The sequence below is a fragment of the Colobus angolensis genome, unplaced genomic scaffold (genome assembly GCF_000951035.1).
Source record: "Colobus angolensis palliatus isolate OR3802 unplaced genomic scaffold, Cang.pa_1.0 Scaffold161, whole genome shotgun sequence".
NCBI lineage: Eukaryota > Metazoa > Chordata > Mammalia > Primates > Cercopithecidae > Colobus > Colobus angolensis.
This window is the reverse complement of record NW_012114722.1, coordinates 8,060,568-8,082,231: the sequence shown is the minus strand read 5'-3', so window position 1 is coordinate 8,082,231 and position 21,664 is coordinate 8,060,568. Positions and strand designations below refer to the sequence as shown.

Here is a 21,664-nt window from a genome sequence, read left to right as displayed (position 1 = left end):
GAAATCCTCTGACATCCAGAATGAAGTTGTTTACTATTATAAAATGTGGGGACTTGGAATCTTAAAGTATTCTTAATAGTTTGAAATTCAAAATGTTTTATACATAAATCAAAAACAAACGTGCATATGGTAATCCTTAGAAAGTAATGAGACCCTACATATGATTGATTACTCTTTCTAATCAGAGTTACTGGTGATGACAGTGAATCTAAAGGAAGATTGGGTTAGAGTGTATTAGATTTGAACTCATGGCATGTGCAAGGTTGTATAATAGGTAATTCTAATGAGCCTTCTCTAATATGATACTCAAGTATTCTATAATTAGAATCACTGGGTCACCTATCTTCATGCAGCTTCTTTGGTGCCAGATTAACCTGTCCAAAATGCCACTTGCATCATGTTATGAAATGTAAAAACATTTACCTAATAATTAGTATGAAATGATGCCTTCATGAGGTTTAATGGGCACAAGAATGTTAGGGATTTGGTATTTAGTCTGTAAATGATTTATGTGAGTGACACCAATATAATGTCTGGGTATTGTGTTCTGGAATTCTGATTCATTTGAGCTAAAAATGAGGTGTGTAGATTTTAGGGAGAGGCATCCTGTGTTATTTCTCTCTGCTACTGGCAGAAAGTAACTAGCTATTCAGGGCAAATATTTATTCATGAAAACGCCAAGATTTATTTCCATCCCATAAAGTCACTATTCCAGTCAGTAGATTTGTTTTAATTGCTGTATCACAGCTTCTCTGCAGAGCTACAGACAGAAATTTGTCATGAACAAATTATAACATGAACATTAATGTAGTAGCCCTTTTATACTGTACAATAATTATCTTTAACCAGCTTTTCCATATTGACACAATTAGCCTTCCAGATCAGAGGTCTTCAAACCATGGCTTTTAGAGCCAAATGATGAAGAAGTTCAAGCAAAACATTATAGTTAATAATACATAAAAGTATCTAAATTTTAAATTTTAATGTTCATAAGTACAGTTTCATTGGAACACAGGTCCATTCAGTTTCATATTGTCTATGACTGTTTTTACACTACAAAATTAGGGTTAAATTATTGAGACACAGACTGTATCATATTGCCCACGAAGCCTAAAATATTTACTATCTAATTATTTACAGAAAAAGTTTGCTGACCCTTCAATTTACTGGTTATAAGAGGGATCCTAGAGGATGATTAGTTTATTTTTCTTAAAACTGTAGTTCAATGTTGTGATTTTTTTTAAAATTATACTTTAATTTCTGGGATACATGTGCAGAACATGCAGGTTTTTTACATTTGTGTACATGTGCCATGTTGGTTTGCTGCATCCATCAACCTGTCATCTACATTAGGTATTTCTCCTAATGCTATCCCTCCCCTATTTCCCCACCCTCCAACAGGCCCCAGTGTGTGATGTTCCCCTCCCTGTGTCCACGTGTTCCCATCGTTCAATTCCCAATTAAGCGTGAGAACATGCGGTGTTTGGTTTTCTGTTCCTGTGTTAGTTTGCTAAGAATGATGGTTTCCAGCTTCATCCATGTCCTTACAAAGGACATGAACTCATCCTTTTTTATGGTTGCATAGTATTCCATGTTGCATATGTGCCACATTTTCTTCATCCAGTCTATCACTGATGGGCATTTGGGTTGGTTCCAAGTTTTTGCTATTGTGAACAGTACTGCAATAAACATGTGTGCACGTGTCTTTATAGTAGAATGATTTATAATCCTTTGGCTATATACCCAGTAAAGGGATTAGTGGGTCAAATGGTATTTCTGGTTCTAGATCCTTGAGGAATTGCCACACTGTCTTCCACAATGATTGAACTAATTTACACTCTCACCAACAGTGTAAAGGTGTTCCTATTTCTTCACATCCTCTCCAGTATCTGTTGTTTCCTGACTTTTTAATGATCACCATTCTAACTGGTGTGAGATGGTACCTCACTGTGATTTTTGTTTGCATTTCTCTAATGACCATTGACGATGAGCTTCTTTTCATGTTTGTTGGATGCATAAATGTCTTCTTTTGAGAAATGTCTGTTCATATCCCTCTTCCACTTTTTGATGAGGTTGTTTGTTTTTTTCTTGTAAATTTGTTTAAGTTCTTTGTAGACTCTGGCTATTAGTCCTTTGTCAGATGGATAGATTGCAAATATTTTCTCCCATTCTGTAGGTTGCCTGTTCACTCTGATGATAGTTTCTTTAAATGTTGTATTATATATATATATAATGAACTTCTACATAGATCCAACAAGCTATTGACAATGTTTTAGTTTATTTACAAGAATGCAAATGTAACCACCCAGTGGATTCACCTTGCCTGCTGCCTAGACAGAGCCGATTTATCAAGACGGGGGATTGCAATAGAGAAGGAGTAATTCACACAGAGTTGGCTGTGTTTGGAGTCCAGAGTTTTATTATTACTCAAATAAGTCTCCCTGAGCATTTGGGGAGCAGAGTTTTTAAGGACAACTTGGTGGGTGGGGGGAAGCCAGTGATCCAGGAGTGCTGATTGGTCAGGTGCAAAATCATAGAGATTCAAAGCTGTCTTCTTGGGCTGAGTCAGTTCCTGGGTGGGGCCACAAGATCAGATGAGCCGGTTTATCAATCTAGGTGGTGCCAGCTGGTCCATCAAGTGCAGGATCTGCAAACTATCTCAAGCACTGATCCTAGGAGCAGTTTAGGGAGGGTCAGAATCTTGTAGCCTCCAGCTGCATGACTCCTAAACCATAATTTCTAATCTTGTGGCTAATGTTAATCTTACAAAGGCAATCTAGTCCCCAGGAAAGGAGGTCGGCTTTGGGAAAGGGCTGTTAGTGTATTTGTTTTAAACTATAAACTAAGTTTCTCTCAAAGTTAGTTCAGCCTATTCCCAGGAATGGACAAGGGCAGCTTGGAGGCTAGAAGCAAGATGGAGTTGGCTAGATTAGATACCTTTCACTGTCTCAGTCATAATTTTGGAAAGGCGGTTTCACAAGGGCTTATTTAGTACTTTGAGACTTTAGAGTTGAAGCAGCTAAACTTTTTGTAAACTTTTATGAAACTCTGCTTTTGAAGAATATAGCATTGATGACTATTTCAGTAGCTCCATACGAAATATCTTTAGTACTAATAAATAATAGATGACTGACAGGCTAGGTAATCCATGTATTTTAATGTCCTGTAATTCAGGGTAACATTCGGATTATGTCTGTGTAGAGGTGATCAGAAGACGACCTGAAGCTTTTATTTTCCTCTTTACACTGTGGGTTCTAGATACAAACAGAAAAAGGGATATTGACCAGGAAAAAGCATACAAAAAGATATTTCAATTGCATTATTTACCTGATAAATGCTTTAAATCTTAGAAGGTACAGTGTGGTTAATCAGATAATACAGCCAATCTCACTCCTCACAGCTTCCACACAACCTAACACTCATCCCCCAATAAACTAAAACCAAGGCTGGGTGAGGTAGCTCATGCTTGTAATCCTAGCACTTTTGGAGGTCTAGGTGGGTGGATTGCTTGAGCTCAAGGGTTGAGACCAGCCTGGACAACATGGAGAAACCCCATCTCTACCAAAAATACAAAAAATTAACTTGGCATGGTGGTGCGCACCTGTGGTTCCAGTTACTTGGGAGGCTGAGATGGGAGGGTCGCTTGAGCCTGGGAGGTGGAGGTTGCAGTGAGCCAAGATTGTGCCGTTGCATTCCAACCTGGATGACAGAATGAGACCCTGTCTCAAAAAAACAAAACAAAACAAAACCAACAACAACAAAAACCTCTGCCTTCTGAACTCCTCAATATTATTCAGTTCCAGCAAGCTTTTCTTTTATTCCGTTTATTTTCTGCTCGTACTAGTTCTGCTAAGAGTTACCTTAACCAACACCACCCGTGACTCCCTCTGAGAGGCCCAAAAGAATTATGTCTGGCTGTTACACTTATATGTAGAAAATCAGCAGACTATTTCTCATTAGAAGGAGTAATTTTATGATCATAAGCATATTCCATAAGATATATTATATGACATATTACATGCATTAGTCATTTTCTCATATTTTATTAAGACTTTAATGTAAAAAATAATGGCTAAAAATTAAAGAAGATTCAAGTGAGCTACTTAAATATATGCATCTATTATATTTTCATATATCTTCCAATAAGTTTGAAGTATGATATTCAAATCTTTTCATAGCTCCATCTGAAGAAATGGCTGACTGTTAGACCTGAATTTGTGAAAACATACGCATTCTGTTATGAAAATGCCTAGGACCTAAATTATTGTGATCTTTGATGTATGTAAGTCTCTTAAATAAATTATACCTAATTTGAAGCTTTCATGCTGTCATTAGTTTAGTGCTTTGGTTGATCTATTGTTACATAGCAAACCATCAGTAATCTTCAGGGACATAAAAATCAATAGTCCTTCTTAATTTTTAGGTCAGGAATTTAGGTAGTGTACAGCAGATATAGCTGTTTCTGCTCCATAGTGACTGCTGCCTTAAGTAGGGGGTGCTCAAATGTCTGAAGATGGTTAGGATGACTCCAATAAGGCCACCAGCTGGAATGTTCATAATGGGTTCTTCATGTACATAGCCGGTGCCTGAACTTGAGTGGCTGGAACAGCTGGGCCTCTCTAGGCGTTGTAGTCTCTTTTTATACAGTCTTTCCATGCAGTTAGCTTGGCCTTCCCCACAGTATGGCATGATCCCAGTACTCAAACTACTTTCAATGAAGCCGTTATTTTCCGTGGTGAGTTTTCCAAGGGTGCAAAGCAGAAGGTACAAGGTTTGATTACAGAGTCTGTGCAGATTCAATGTGGTCTCAGGCTACATGAAAGTCTGAATATCAAGAGGTGATGTCCATTGGGGAGCCTATATTTCTATACTACTACATATAGCATAGAAATGCTGCAAACAAAAATGCTGCTACAAGATCTGGTGAAGATGTTACAAACTTCTTTCAGAAACCAAATGCCTCCTCTTTATATTTTTACTTGTATATATATTTTTGTGTTCTGCTAGGAATACCATTTATGATGATAACTATAGTTTATTTTTATAATTACCATTAACTGTTATCCATATTATGTAATTATTTTTTTCTTAGAAAGTAAAATCAATATAAATACATTCCAATTCAAAATTTTGTCCCTAAGATTCTTCTAAAAGATGATGTACTTTTAGTTTTCTAAGCCTACACGATTGAATAAATTTGTGTTATTATTTACAGTTTCAGCCCACTAGCAACTTACAGATACAGCAAAAAAGTATGGTTATGTTTATCCACACTTATTATTCAAAAAATAAGTTATTGCCAAATAATACTTAAATAAATACATGTTGAAATGATGATTAGAATTTCTGGTTTGCTCAAATATGCTAAAAAGTTGACTGTCTCTTGCTTTAGAGCAAGTTGACTTTCATTCTGCATCTAGCTATGCCTTGTTTCGAAATATAATGGAAGCAACACTGCCTTCAGGTGAAGGTTTGAACACAGAAATGCTTATTCACAAAAGCCTGAAATTGTTCACAACTCAAGATAATGTTAATGTGTCTTCACCAGTTAGCCAAAATAATGCATTTTCTAAATTGCAGGCATTAAGCAATTATTCAGATCATATCTGAAACCCTGTCATTTTCATTCTCCCTTTCAGTCCCAGCGGCGTGTCACATTTCACCTGCCAGAAGGCTCTCAGGAAAGCGGCAGTGATGGTGGACTGGAGGACCATGATGCAGGCAGCCTTACCAGCACATCCCATGGCCTGCCCCTTGGCTATCCTCAGGAGGAGTACTTTGATCATGTCACACCCAGCAATCGCACTGAAGGGGATGGCAACTCCGATCCTGAATCTAGTAAGTGATACCTCTCTGGTTCCTCAATATAAACGGGTTTACTGTGTTTACAAGTCAAGCTATCATAGTCATAATAACATGGGCTAATTTATTATGTTATTGTGCATAGTGACACATTTTTGAAAGGTAAACATACAGAATTAGATGGATGGCATGTATGCAGCAGTTGATAATATTTTAAATGTATGATCATAACTACTGTGAATGAAATTTATTATAGTGACTTTGTTAAGGCATAGATAGAATTTTCCATTTATGTACACCTGTATATTTATTTGTATATAAACAGCCAATTTATTTTATTTTATTCATTTATTTGTGGAGGTGTAAATTTTTTCTGATATATAAAAATTATTTTCTAGATTTTATTTTTATTTTTAGTGGAGAGAAAAACCATTGACAGTCATTTTCTTTCTGAGGAAATAAGAGATCCTGACTCCAGGGTAGGAGAGTACATCTGAGGTTTTCAGTAATATACTGAAATCACACACCTGTGCCATGTTACTGTTTAGAAAGGTATTCACATTTGGTCTTCAGACAGAAGGCACAAAATCTGTGTTTTACAAATTCCAAAGATGTTGAACTCTTTAAAAGGATCATAGAGTTGATATTAAATAAAACTTCATTAAAGGTATTATCTTGAACGTGTAGCGAACAACCTCGCTGATTTATAATTTCAGGAAATACAAAATTTGATAAGATATATATTTCTCAGAAGATTCTTGAAATTGCAAGAAGCTACAATTTGCTCCATTTATGTTATATACATAAAAGTATGTAGGTACAAAAAAGCATACAATATATGTGAGAGAAAAGTCATAGCTATAAACCAGTATGAAAAAAATGGGCCAAATACCTGGCAAAAACATAAATAAGGTAATATAAATCAGATATTTTGAAAGATTATTTTGAGCATTATGGATGGCAGGGATGTATAATTCAAGTAAAGCTTCTGGGCTTTAGAACAAAATAGCTTCCCTATCATTGTATTTTAATCCTCTATTTTTGAAACTTCAAAAAATAGGGAAATGGATTGGTTACACATTATGATATAATCTGAGGCTAAACACATGAAACCAATGACAACATAACATCAACTTTTTCTCTCGACAAATTTAGATGCTATATATTATAGGTATTTTAATATAAAAATATTAGAGACTTTTGAGTCAGCAAGTTCAGACAGTCCTAAACATCTACTAGATAGTAGATGTTTTCAATTTTATACTTTCAATTTTATACTTGGAATAAATGATCAATATTTGTTCTGAAGATAAAAAAAATCCCCTATACTTTGTGTCACTGAACTATCTTCAAATTACTTTGTATAGCACAGCATAATGACTCCTGGTGGAAATACATAGTTGTGATTATATTTACTTGTGTAATGAACTAAGAGCCAATCTCTAATAAGAATATGATCATACGTAACAAATATACATTAAACAAGGGTGCCACTGATGTTTTTTACTCCATAAATTATTGTTTTAGTTGTAGATCTATCATTCCCTGTTAAATAAGAATATAGAAATGGAATAAGAATCATTTTTATAAACTATGAAGAGTTGATTCCTTTGCACGACATGTGTTACTAAGCCTCTTTCATAGAGGATTGCATAGCAACAATTAAAGAGTAAACTCAGAGTAAGCATCCACAGTGCACATCTCACCCTGAAATAAAATTCCAACTGAATGAGACTCAAATGGAATACTGTTGATAATAATAGGAGAATTGGTATACATTAGAAATAATAAAACATTTAACATTAAATATAGCTTTTTAATCTCAATTATATCTAGAAATAAGTAGTTGTTTTAAAAAGTATTCAAACACATAGTTCTTAACAGAAGCTGATCTTGTTTATAGTTAATGATATAAGTGCTAACATCGATGTATTAGCTGACATATTTAGGGGCTTTTTTTTTAAAAAAAAAAGGATGTTTTCTATTAGGAGCTAAACATTTATCTCTTCTAATTATATTGACACCATTATCTTGAACATTAAGTATCTTGTTCATAATTACTCTACAGGGTGAAGGACTCACAAATTTTGCATTAGAAACTTTAGTTGCTAAATTGATTTTATTTTAAAATCGAGATGTCTGTGGGCAATGATAATAGTAAAGCAAATTATATATTTTACTGCTTATTATTTTAATAAACATATGCAAAGGGTAGATATAATTAAAAATGAATACCCATTTTCTATAAGTCTAACAATATTGTTGAGTGAATGTTTAAAGGTTATTTTTTACTATGAATAATACTAACAAACTGCTCTCCTACTAAAAGTGAAACCTCCCCCTGAATCATGTTCCAAGAAAATTTTGGTTAGGTGTTTTGTTTTGGGACAGTCAGAGACCTTACTAAAAGGGCAAGAAGCGCAATAATTTACTTGAAATGAAGTTCCATTGTCCTAATGTGTCATAGTAGTGAAATGTTTAACATAGTACACGTGTGTGTGTGTGTGTGTGTGTGTTTTGTTTTAATTAAAAAGAAAAAACATAGCTGGTTTAGAATAGGCCATAGCAAAGTAATCTCTTTAGGCTAATACTGATGATAAGGTATTCTGATTCTTCAAAAAGCAAAGCTATAGCTCTGAAATAGTACCCAATAATGGGTTTTGTGATATGGAGCAGATGCCAATAAACTGTGCAGTGTTAGTCAATAGCACCACAAATAGGAATGCAAAATGTTAGAGGAAATAAATGCTGTCCTTAAGCAATGGAATTAATTTTCACAGTTCCCATTTCATATTTTGAAACTTATTACATCTTCAATCTGCTTTCTTGCTTGCTTGCTTGCTAGTGGATTGCCAAAAATAGCACATAGTTCTGCAAATCCTTTGTACATTCACAAAACAGAAATAAATATGACATTTATGAGTAAGGGTATTCTGTAAAATTTGCTAGAGGGATTTATTAATACTGCTTTAAAAATATAGTTCCCTGGTGGATAAAAATCTGCTGTTTAGATGAAGAAATCACACAATTCATTCTCTTAAGTCTTTTGCCAAGACTATTAGCTTTCCTTTTTAAAATAAAGAAAACAAACTCAAGCCAATTATTACTTTTTGAGGAGACAAATTCAATAAAATACCCTGTCTCATTCCATCTAGTTGTAGTTTATAATTGCAATCTCTTTACTGTGGCCAATGGACTAAGGGTCACTTAATGCCATTCCATACAGTTCTGTCTTCCTTGGATAACAACCTATATTCCAGACCTTTCCTCCTACCATAGCCTCATCAGATTATTTACAATGAACCCTGCTCTTTGAAGCTAGTTAATCTGTTAAAAAGCAAAAACAAAACGGAAACCCAATTCAAAAACAGCACCGATTGCTGTTGGGTTACTGTGGATACTGGAACAGATAATGTCTGCATTTTCAAAGGATTTTCTTGAGACACATTCATGGAGACACATGTGGCCTTGGTAACGAACAAGTTGTGAGTCTACTCTTGAGGGTTTTACATATCCATGTATAGTGTTAACTCAGAGATTTGAGGATGGTGAGATCCTCTTGGGACTACTGTAAACACGTTAAACTATGTATGGCCCTGTGTTCCTATCTATTTATTTTTAAGTAGTCTCAGGTAAAATATGATTTTTGAGCATATGATTTTAAAATGCTTTCCAATTTCTTTTCTAATTTTTTTTTCTGTTTTTATAATTCAAACTGAGTTCTGAGACACATAGAAATATTAGCAAATGTGTATCACATTAAACTTCTGATATTTTTTAATAGTCTATGTATATGAAGCCGGGTTTTTATGTTTTGTCCTCAAATAGAGAATGCATTGCTACTCTTTCACTATAGGTAAGTTGGATCTAAAAGGGTAACTACTAATATTTTTATATTTCTACTGATCTGCTGGCATATTATAATTTTCCAGCTTCATTGGAAGAGAGAAAATAGCCATACTTCTTTGGAAGAGAAATGGTGAAATAGAGTATCGCTAAAGAGGCCCAAATCAGTCTTCAGCTTTCTAGCCATAAATCCGTTCAATTGCAGAGAAAATCCACCTACGATGAAGAGGAGAATGATTTAGTTTATATCAGTATTTTAATTTTCTTCAACTGAACAAGTTATGTCATCTGTATTTTTTAAAACTTCTTCATTATATGTGGTCATTTCACACATGAAGTCACTCTATCTGAAAATGTTACAGCCAGTTTAGTGTCTAACATTGAATCTTAAAGTAACAAAATACTTGAGTGAAATTTCTTCATCTTCCCCCAGAAAAGTTAATGCTTTTCCTCTTTTTTTCCATACCATAGTCATTTCTGTGATACAAAAGAAGAAAATATAGAGTTTCAAGAACATCTGGAGATAAAAAATTATATATTTAAAATAAAGACAAATATATGTTTTTGTTAAAATGATGTCTGCTAGAGTTTATCTCAGGTTAGCACATCTGTTTGACATTCATTTTTATTTCAGTAGATCAGGTTTGCTTAGCACTCAAATACACTACTAATTAATTCACAATGAGGAAGTAATTAATCTTGCCCTGGCAAAGCACTTTGATTGATCTTCTACCAGTAATCTAATAAATTGGTATAAAAAGTGGGAGACCAATTTGATTGACTAGAATGAATTTCTACTCAGAGAAATGTCAGATTTTCTCCTGATCTGCTAAGAGTATTGACATGAATAACACTAGGGTAATTACTAGTAAGTGTTTGAACATCTCATTATTTCAATATCTAATTCTAAAGGTAGACTACTGATAAAATTAAAAAATCAAAACCAAAAACTGTGAAACTTTAAAAGAATAAGCTAGTAATGGGCCATTAAAACTCAGCCTTTCTTAAATAAAAACATTAGGAGTCAGTTGTCTAAAAGCAAAATAAAGCCATGGAAATATTTTTTCCTGGAAAATATTGATATACTAGTACCTTGGGGAAAGCAGTGATCTAATTAATTATCTAAAAAATTCAAGAAGAAAATATGATTCAATTATAGAAAAAAGGAGTAGTATTGGTTAGCATATTTAAGAGGAGAGTAACACTTCTGATGTGGCAGGAAATCATCTGAATCCACATTTCAGTGAATGTTACCCATATAACTGTTAATTAAGTGCTTTTGTTTGCTGCTATATGCCCAGGAAAATTTGACTCCATAGGCTTTCTAATATTTATTTAACATGCATTTTTGATGAAAGTCACATATCAATTCATGTATTACAATGAAAAGAAAAGTGAATGGCATCATTTTGTTAATATTTTTACATAAAACAAATAGAAAATATATTCCACTTAAGAAAAAGAAGTTATGCTCCCTTTAAAGGTTAATTACGTAGCAAGGCCAATTCTGACTCTGCAGGCTATGTATTTGTAAGATTATTTCTTAAAACTGTGCTCATTAGCCTATATAATAGTGTCAGTCCATGGTAGAGAGTGGGGAGTAAAATAATTTAAACCAGCTCAGCAATCTTAATGTCTTGCGTTTTGAAAAATTAATCAATATTTCTAAGGAGTGACATTATCATTATCAATGATATCAGTTATGGTCTATTTCGAGAAAGAGGTTGGACTCCATGGCCCTGGGTTCTGGAAATACAGGACAAATGCCTGCTCTATTTCATTGCCTTGCCAACAGAAAATAATATATAGCTTTATGCTCCTATTGAAAATTTAAAAATTTCCTTAATATCTATTAACATTTTTAAGATAACAATAATATCAAAAGTCACTTTTATTCTTTTTCAAATGAAATATCATTGTAATAATTGATACTGTCTATGATTACCAGTTTATTTTAGTCCCTGATGTGTTATATAAATAGTGTTAGAAAAGTATCTATATATAAATAGATTATAAAGAATGGTTACACCCAAGAATTCAGTCATCTGCTGTAGTTTTAGAGCGAATAAGGTATACTTGGTAGTGATAGTAGTTTTTATAATACATGTGCTTAGGCAGGTATAAACAGTGATCTGGTAGCAGACGCTCTGTGATGTATATTAATTTTACCATTTAAACAGACAAGCTTTTGAAAAGTAAATCTTTCTCTATTGAAACTTATGAAAGTTTATAAATATATTATAATAAGAAAATGGGTAAAACACATCTTATGATACCATCCTAGCATATTCAACTTCCCTATGTAAGAGATGGCATCTCAATGTAGACCAATTGAAAAAATGACTGCTAATTTGGAGTATATAGGCTCTGTGAAGGCAACAAAGGCTTTATGCTAGAGATAATCTTTAAAAATTATAGAGGTCATGAATTAAAATGAGAAGTATATCTTTAAAGTTGGAGACTTGAAGACATTTACAGGCTTTTATTTGGGTGACAGTCTCTAAGATGAGTGTATCTTTAATATCTTAAGTCTAATATGGATTAGATAGAGGTTAATCACTCAAAAGGAGGCCACTATAAGTAAAGCAATCTCTTATCTTGTCTTTTCTGTTTGAAAGTGACAAGCACTAGGAGATTGGCACAAGCTGCCAATTGAAAGCCAATGCCATAAGATCTGGAATGTCAATAAGCTTGAATAATCACCTAAAGTGACAGAGAATAGGTGGCCTTCTCTTCACAATAAACCTTCTCTTACTTCTAAATTTTATTAAGCTTCCTACACCAAATAATAAAGGTCATTAAACATTTGTGTTTCTATAATTTATGAGCCATGAGACAATTCATTTTATGACAACCTTCTTTCTTCTGCTTTTTAAAAAATCTTACTTCTCACTTTCCTTTGCCTATAACACAGACTGTTTGCCATTTGTTATTATTTGTAGTTCTTTGAAAGTCAGTATAATCAGTCATTCAAGATGTAGCATTTGAGCGACTTGGAATGTTTAGTAGTGTTAGCCACACATCAACATCTTATTTTAAAATGATTTATAAATTTTAATGGATGAGGAGTCTTGTAGCAACATATTTTTAATCTCCATGACACTTTTAAAATTGTACAATAACTTGCATCTCTCATAATTGCTTTCATCAACAGAACATTCAACAACTAGTGAATATATCAAGGAATTCATTTAAAAATGAATAACTATAGACCATCTGTCTTACCATGATTTCTGTGATTTTTAAATTTACATTTTATTGAAAGCTGAAGATGCTCAATAGAGAATAGAATAGAGATAACAGTGTTCACTTAGCCATTTTTTTCTCTATCTTAATCAATAATCTTAGAAATTGTTTTCCCAGTTCCACTAGGTACATGGTCTTTATCTGGCACTTCTTTTTTTAATCAATCATATATTGGAAATGTGTGTATGCTATCTAAACAAACTTTTTCTGAATAGTGTATATGAAGTTAGCCATTAAAAGTTTATTTTTTTCTTAGAAAATTCTTCTCTTGCAATTTGTATAGACCTCAAAGGCTCTGAGAAAGCTGGTAATTTTAAATATTATTTCGGGGTATCTACTTAATTATACAATAAAAATATTAGAACATTGAGTAAGAATTTTTATTGCAGTAATTCATTTTGTAATCACTATTCAGGAACCTTTTCAGCACAGACCATTGTAGATAATTTGTTTTAGGCAATCACCTTACGTATTACAGAACTCTAATCCGTTTACTGCAATTAACTAGCTCTGTGAACTTGGATAGGTCTTTTAACCTCACTGTGTCTCTTTTTCTTAATTTATATAATGAAGGGATTATACGAATCTCTAGTGCCCCTTCTAAGGTCATAATTTTGTAACTAGTAAAATCCCAGAATTTACATGTGCAGGTGTTGCCTTTTACACTGTCTTTAAATTTTAGAGCTCTAAGGGACCTTGGGTGCTATTTAGTCCAGCTCCCTCATTATGAAAATGAGATAACTGAGATTTGGCCCTTTTAAGCAACAACTTAATGTTCTAAATTAAGATTTGATGTTTATCGTTTATTGTGTTCCAAAATAAGAGTCACTAATGTTGGTAAGCAGTTACTTTTGAAATTTAAATAAAACAACTCATGAGAGAAAAGTAGTATAAAATTTAGCATTATCATTACTCAAGGGGAATGTTATAATATATCCAAATGGAAAACTTTTTTATATGTGATGAGGCCCTTTATTTTTTTTAAAAAGGTTCCCATTTTAAAAATGCCCTTAAAGGGCATTTGGAGCAATATGGACTGCCGATTTCTAAAATCACTGTTTGTGCTAACCAGTGAAAGTAGTGTAGAAAAAATTATAAACATGCTGAATGATAACGATCTCTATGTCAGGAAAACTAGCCACTCTTCACTATGCTTATCTAATGTAGTTAAATTGTGTACTTGTGTGTATGATTACTTCCAGAACAACTTGGAATTAAAAATGAATTTTAGAAGGTAAATTTCCTTTGAATATCATGAAAAGTACATAAACAGAATCTCCAGGAGGAGAAACTCAGAATATGTGAATATATCCTTTATGCATTCTGCTGTAAACTCAGCCCTTCCTCTATATGAAATTCCTGTGAGACTCTATGCTACTTCCACTTTCTAGAAGAATGAAGTCTCAGTTCAACGAACTGATTTTGATAGACTCAATCAACTGAGTTAATAGTGTGACATATAGTCAAAATGTTTTGGGTAAACCCTATTATAATAGTCCTTTTTGGACAATGATTAGAACTTGAGATGAAAGCAGAATAACTTTTATAGTTATATAAATGTCCTATAAAAGTTATCCTGATTTCGGCTGGGCGCAGTGGCTCATGTCTGTAATCCCAGCACTTTGGGAGGCTGAGATGGGCAGATCACCTGAGGTCAGTAGTTCAAGACCAGCCTGGCCAACATGGTGAAACCCCATCTCTACAAAAATACAAAAATTAGCCGGGCATGATGGTGGGTGCCTGTAATCCCAGCTACTTGGGAGGCTGAGGTGGGAGAATCGCTTGAATCTGAGAGCGGGAGGTTGCAGTGAGCCGAGATGGCACCATTGCACTCTAGCCTGGGTGGGTGACAGAGAGACTCCGTCTCAAAAAAAAAAAAAAAAAAAAAAAAAAAAGCTATCCTGCTTCTATCTCTAGTTCTAGTTCTAATGGTCTGAGCAGAGTCCAACTCCTTTTCATTTCTAGTTGTTTATCCTAGAGATGAAAAGGAGTTGGACTCTGCTCAATCCATTAAATTATATGAAGTTTGTCTCACATATACAGTTGATCAGATTTTTATTTATACTAATAGATGACATCATAGAAATTGATACTCTGGATTAAGAAAGTCATGCAAAAATAAAAATATTTTGAGAAGAATACTTGATAATCTTGAAAATAGCATCAGTTTTATAGGACAATATTATTGAAGCATGTAAAAAAACTGAGTTTTAATTAACTTTTAGAAGATTCTACTCCTACTCTTTGGATTATCAATAGTGCATTGCAAGGTTCACTTGGCTCACTATAATTTTTATTTTAATGATAAAGTTTTCCAGGGTTGAGTTTAGACTGTGATTTCTTTAGATTTATGCATGTAACAATCTAAAACTGAACTTGACAATTTGTTCTAATTTATTTTTCCATTGAACTGTACTCTGCCTGTCTCTTTGGAAAATGTGCATCCTCATATTGCATAAATACCTCTTAAATTTCATTTGAAGGAGGAGTCAATTTTTTTTTTTTTTTGAGACGGTATCTCACTCTGTCACCCAGGCTGGAGTGCAGTGGCGCCATCTCAGCTCACTGCAACCTGGGAGGAGTCAAGTTTACAGAGGTACATACATGTCTTCTACATTCTTTTAAAGAATGTAGCTAATTAATCTAATTTTTAAAGACGAAGTTAAATATTAACAAGGAATTCAGGGATCTTTGCCTAATTCAGACTGTAGTTACAAGGACAGAGTACTCATTAGAGATATTTTTGATATATGAATGAACCAAAGGCATTCTCAGTTTTTGGATGAATCATGTATTTGATTCAGCTGTTTGTGTTTGTTTTTTCATTCAGATGATCTTCTATAAAACTTACTAGCTTAAATCCATTGCAAACTTTGCAGGAATAATGTTTTCTCATTTCTCTTCCCCCAGTTGATTATGAATTGCATTGGATAGAACAGGATACACTGAAAAATGTCACACAAATATGTTTTTATTCAAGTAGAAAATTGGAGTTTTAGGATTCGACCCAAATTAAATCCAAATATTGAAATTTCAATTCAAAGTGCCATAGTATTAAACTATTAAGTCTTCCCTTCTGAAATAACTAGCCATTACATTTTTGCAAAACAGCTTAACTTCTGAAATATAATATCTGAAATCTAAATATCATGGCGAAAGATCTTAAACACACTAAGCCCAATTCAATACCCATGTAACTTTTTGGAATCTCCCCTCAGGGTTTCAAAGGATATGAACTGTGGCTAGGTAAAAAAAAAAAAAAACCTTTCATCTAGAAAGATCCCATAATGTCCAACAGTCTGAAGTGAATCTGTCTATGTGTTAGTACTCAATATAGGATAAAAACATACTGCTTTCAAGGCAGAGAATTGGACCACTGCATAAGTGAAATTTATCATATGCTTGAAACCGAAATTTCAGAGCTGCTTTAGCAATACTATTTTTTGCAGAAAGAAAAAAAAAGTTGACCTTCAGAGACCTTCTTTTAAAGACCTTGAATTTCTCTGTCTACTCCCAGAAAGATTTTTTTTTTTGAAATTGGAGAATTTTAACACCCATAAAATTTCAAAAATACATTAAAATGTAAGAGATGCAGATATGTTTAATTCTCTTATATTTTATTTCTTTCTTAGTCTCTTATCTACAAAACACATCTTAGTGGCTATTAAAGTATGTATGACTAAATAACTCATTATGAAGAGAAGCATTCTAATGGAGTGGGAACAGATTGCCTGGACTAGAATCTCAAGTCTGCTTCTTCCTAGTAGTATGACATTTGACAAGACATTTAGGCTTCCTGTGCCTCAGTTCTCTGCATCCTTAAAATGGGAATCATAAAACAGTTACTTTGTAACATTGTTGTATTAAATGAAAATACATGTCTTTGTCTGCGTATATACACATATTTACAGCACTTAAAAATATTTTGTAAGATAATCATGTTCTCACACGGTACTTTTCAGTTTCGCATGCCATACAGACCACCCAGAAATTTTGTTAAAATGCAAACTCAGCAGTTGGGTGTAGGGACCAGAGAGTTTTCATTTCTAACAAGTCCCCAGGGTATATGAATGCTGTTGGTGTGAGGGATACACTTTGGGTAGCAAAGTTCTAACAAATGTGCTTAGCAGCTGACCCAGGTAAAGATGAAGGAGAGCAGAGCAGCAATTGGCCATGATAAACTGAGGCATTAAAATAACTCATGACAATCTGTCCTAAAGCCTCAAACACAGTATATTATGTTTTAAGATACATAAAATTTTACCATACTGGAGTTTGTATTATAGGAATTTTGAGATAAGCCTCATAGTAAAGTGCAGAAAAACATTACAGAAAGTTTTGAAGGTCAGTGCATATTTGCTTGATTCTTCAATAAAGAGACTTTCTCTTCTTTCTGTATATCTGTCCACACACACAAATGTGCACATGTGCACAAAAATCCACACATCTTATTTTTATTTATTTATTTATTTATTGAGACAGAGTCTCGCTCTGTCACTCAGGCTGGAGTGCAGTGGCACGATCTCGGCTCACTGCAAGCTCCGCCTCCCAGGTTCACGCCATTCTCCTGCCTCAGCCTCCCGAGTAGCTGGGATTACAGGCACCCACCACCACGCCCGGCTAATTTTTTTGTATTTTTAGTAGAGATGGGGTTTCACCATGTTAGCCAGGGTGATCCCAATCTCCTGACTTCATGATCCGCCCACCTCGCCCCGCAAAGTGCTGGCCCCTCAAAGTGCTGGGATTACAGGCGTGAGCCACCGTGCCCGTCCTTTTTCCGATAATTTTTATTTGAAAAACAATCCACTCCATTTATATGTCACTCATGTCGTCTAGGTGAACATAAATGCCATTTTTATTTTAGGTGTTCAACTATAGAGAAACTCTTCATTTCTAGGAAACTGATCAGAAGAATAACAGGGCAGATAGGGCATTAGCAAAACAGAGTACCAGCTGCACTGTCAACTAATCAAGTCAGCAAACATCTCTGCAGGTGAAGTCACTGTGGTTCCTATTACACTAAAGCAGATTAAGAATTCTTCTGGATCATTGCTAGTGTTGAAGTGTCAACTTTTGCAAACAATTATCAGACTGGGAAAGGTGAACAAAGGAAGCCAAGAAAGTCACAGAAAGTAGACAAAAAAGATGCAGATAAGTTTTCCATTAAATGTGGTGTGCTGGACTGTTTTATTTGACTGCTTTTGCCTATATCCAGAAGAATTTGTGTTTTGTATATGCAATTGAGTCATAAAAAAGAAATGTCCTGTTGTTAAAGTCCTCATAGTTTTAGGAAACATATTTGCTTAGCTATTCAATGTGGATGTATTCTATGATAGGAACTTTAATTAGGTAACTGCTGATTATGTGTAAGATTTCTTTTTTTTTTTTGATCTTAACGCTTACTTATATATCCTAGTTTAATTCCAAAGAGTGAAGAAGTATTGACTATTTGCTCTTGCATCTTTTTAAATGATTACCATTCATTTTTGTTGCAATGTCCTCCCAGTATATTTTAGGAGGCTTTGTGCCTTGAGTCTAATGGGCATAAAATGAAGGGAAGTCTATGTTTTTAGTATGCATGATGTTTTCTGAATATAGATGCTTAAGGAAATTGTAGGCAGGTGTGTTTTCATCGCTCACACTATGTGGCTTTTTCTATTCCGTGGTAGGAATCAAAGATAGCCAAGTTAAGAACATTGTGGCTCCTTTGAATTAAAACTTCATACGGTTTAAAACTTATTGGTTATTTTGTTTATTTCAAATTATTTTAGCATTCTCAAATTAACCATCCAAAGTTTTCCCAGAGATGAATAGTTTCACATCTTACAATAGCACCAGCAGTAATAAATATATAGTCAAAATTTTATTTTTTTCATATTTAAATGTATAGACTACTTTTTGAGATGTTAGAAGAGATTGATGATGTGTCATTGCAAACTTATAATCAGGCTTATTGTCACATAGGCATAAGCACAAATAAACATTCGTCCTCAAGGTGTGGGGGAATATTGAATATATTGAAGATGAAGGAAACTAACTTACTCTCAACAGGAAGGAATAATAAGTATATTTGGCATTTTTATAACTCCAAATCTTCACAGAAATAAGACATTTTTAATATTGCATTTTTTTCTTGTATAGACATGGCAGCACAATTTTGTTTTACTTTATTATGAGTGTTTCATTGCAAATTTTAAGAATATTTTTATAAATTTCTTTACAATGGCTGTATTATATGAGACCAAGCCATTTCATTGTAATATTTTAAGGTGACTTATTGCTAGTAACCACAAGACAATATGCCTTCTTTTATTTAAAAAATTACACAGAAAGCATAAAGACTATGTTTTTTAATCAGTGCAATTTGTTTTAAAAGATTTTATCTTGAAGTTAGTAAAGAAACTTCTGTACATCTGGAATGCTGAATGCCCTATCAGACTTCAGCCTGCGCTGATTTATAACAAGTAATTATCTAATGAAGATAGTGTTAGGCAAACATGAGGGTTCTTGAAGCAGTAATTTGAAGTTTTGAAAAATTGCTATGGATCAAATGATAATGCTTCATTTGTATTCTGCTTTTTTGTCCTTAAATCTATGTTTTTACTTTAAGCAAATGTAAAAATGGCTTTAAAGAGATATAATCATTTTTGTGAAAAAGTAAATGGCCTTAAGCTGGATACGTGAATTAATCCTTCATGTCCTTTACTCCTTTCTGCTTTTGAAGGAAAGATTAATTCGGTTATCAAATTAATACATGCACAACTGTTTGGTACTGTATATTCAGTGGAAAGAGTATGATTAGAAAAAAGGGGACCTGATATATAGTTTAGGTTCTGTCAGTAACTCTGTGACCTAGGTGACACGAACAAATAGAAAAACATTTCAAGCTCATAGATAGGAAGAATCGATATCATTAAAATGACCATGTTACCCAAAGCAATTTACAGATTCAATTCTATTCCTATCAAACTACCAATTACATTCTTCACAGAACTAGAAAAAGCTATTTTAAAATTCATATGGAACCAAAAAAGAGCCCGAATAGTTAAGGCAATTCTTAAAAAGAACAAAGCGGGAGTCGTCACACTACTCTAATTCAAACTATACTACAAGGATCCAGTAACCAAGACAACATGGTACTGGTATAAAAACAGGCACATAGACCAATGAAACAGAATAGAGAGCCCAGAAGTAAGTTCACACACATACAATCATCTGGTCCTTGATAAAGCTGAGAAAAACAAGCAATGGGGAAAGAACTCCCTATTCAATAAATGGTGATGGGATAACTGAATATATGCAGAAGATTGAAGCTGGACCGCTTCCTTACACCATATACAAAAATCAACACAAGATGGGTTAAAGATTTCAATGTAAAACCCCAAACTATAAAACCCTGGAATACAAGCTAAGCAATCCATTCTCGACATAGGAACTGGCAAAGATTTCAAGACCACAAAAGCAAGTGCAACAAAAGCAAACATTGACAAATGGGAATCTAATTTAATGAAAGAGCTTCTGCACAGAAAAATAACTATCAACAGAGTAAACAGACAACTTACAGCGTCTATAAGGTACAACTGCTAAATTTCACAATTGCTTCTTAGGCCAATACAAGACAAATAATTAACATTGTGTTTTAAACTGTTGCATTTGTTCTTTTATATGTGTTTATAATTTCATATATTTGCCAGAATTGTGTGTGCGTGTGTGTGTGTGTGTGTGTGTGTGTATATATCAAAGATTCTAATTGAAGATGAACAGTGCATTTAAATTCCGGAAATTTTACTACCTTGCCTCTTGAGATACTGATAATGGAGAACTTCCAGAACAAAAGAATACGATGAATAAATGATAAACCAAAAATTACTAATAAAATATAAGAAGCTCATCTTAAATTAGTCTTAATTATTAGTTTTCACATAGATCTTCACCTTTAAAATACTCAAAACTCCTAGTTATTTTGTTTCAAAACATCATGAGTTGTTTCATGTACCATTACTGTGTGTTCTGAGTATCTGTTTATACATGTGTACTGGGATATATGTCTGGGCATTTACTTGGTTTTTTTTTGTAGAGTGTGAATCTGCAAGTCACTTTATGCATATCTCCTGTGGGTTTAAAAATAAATCTCTTCTTTCTGCTAAATCAAGTTGTAAATATCTCATTTAGTCTGCTACTACAGTAACTCATGAAAAGAGAAAGACTGCTTTTCAATATTTTACCTCTGTCCTCATTTTATGTCAGTGACTGCTGATTATATGTACTATTAGTGAAACAGAAATCAGCATGGAGCACTCAAGTTGCTTTTCAAATAAAGTTCTTCTTTCAGCATTTAGTTTCCCAGAAGGCTTTTAATCAAGGTTATGGGAAAGTCCATAAACTTTCTGCTGAATATTTAACAAGCTGGAGGTCACTGCAAATGTGTTTTTTCAAGGGCAAGGGAAATGAGATTGCAATCAGGAAAATAGAAGACTTGATAATAAGCAAAGCTTTGTCTTCTGGATAAAATCTAACGAGAAAATCAATGTGAGTCACATTTTCTTTTCTTTTTTTTTTTTTTTATTTGAGACGGAGTCTTGCTCTGTCCCCCAGGCTGGAGTGCTGTGGCCGGATCTCAGCTCACTGCAAGCTCCGCCTCCCGGGTTCACGCCATTCTCCTACCTCAGCCTCCCGAGTAGCTGGGACTACAGGCGCCCGCCACCTCGCCCGGCTAGTTTTTTGTATTTTTTAGTAGAGACGGGGTTTCACTGTGTTAGCCAGGATGGTC

At 33.9% G+C, this 21,664-nt stretch overlaps 1 protein-coding gene across 1 annotated transcript in view; it reads left to right on the top strand.

Annotated features, from left to right (window-relative positions):
* Window positions 1-21,664, top strand: part of PCDH11X (protocadherin 11 X-linked) — an 820,557-nt gene that overhangs the window by 584,023 nt on the left and 214,870 nt on the right. Inside the window, exon 8 of the mRNA XM_011937280.1 lies at window positions 5,640-5,838. Within this exon, the coding sequence (XP_011792670.1) occupies window positions 5,640-5,838 (199 nt within the window). The remainder of the gene's footprint in view (window positions 1-5,639; window positions 5,839-21,664) is intronic.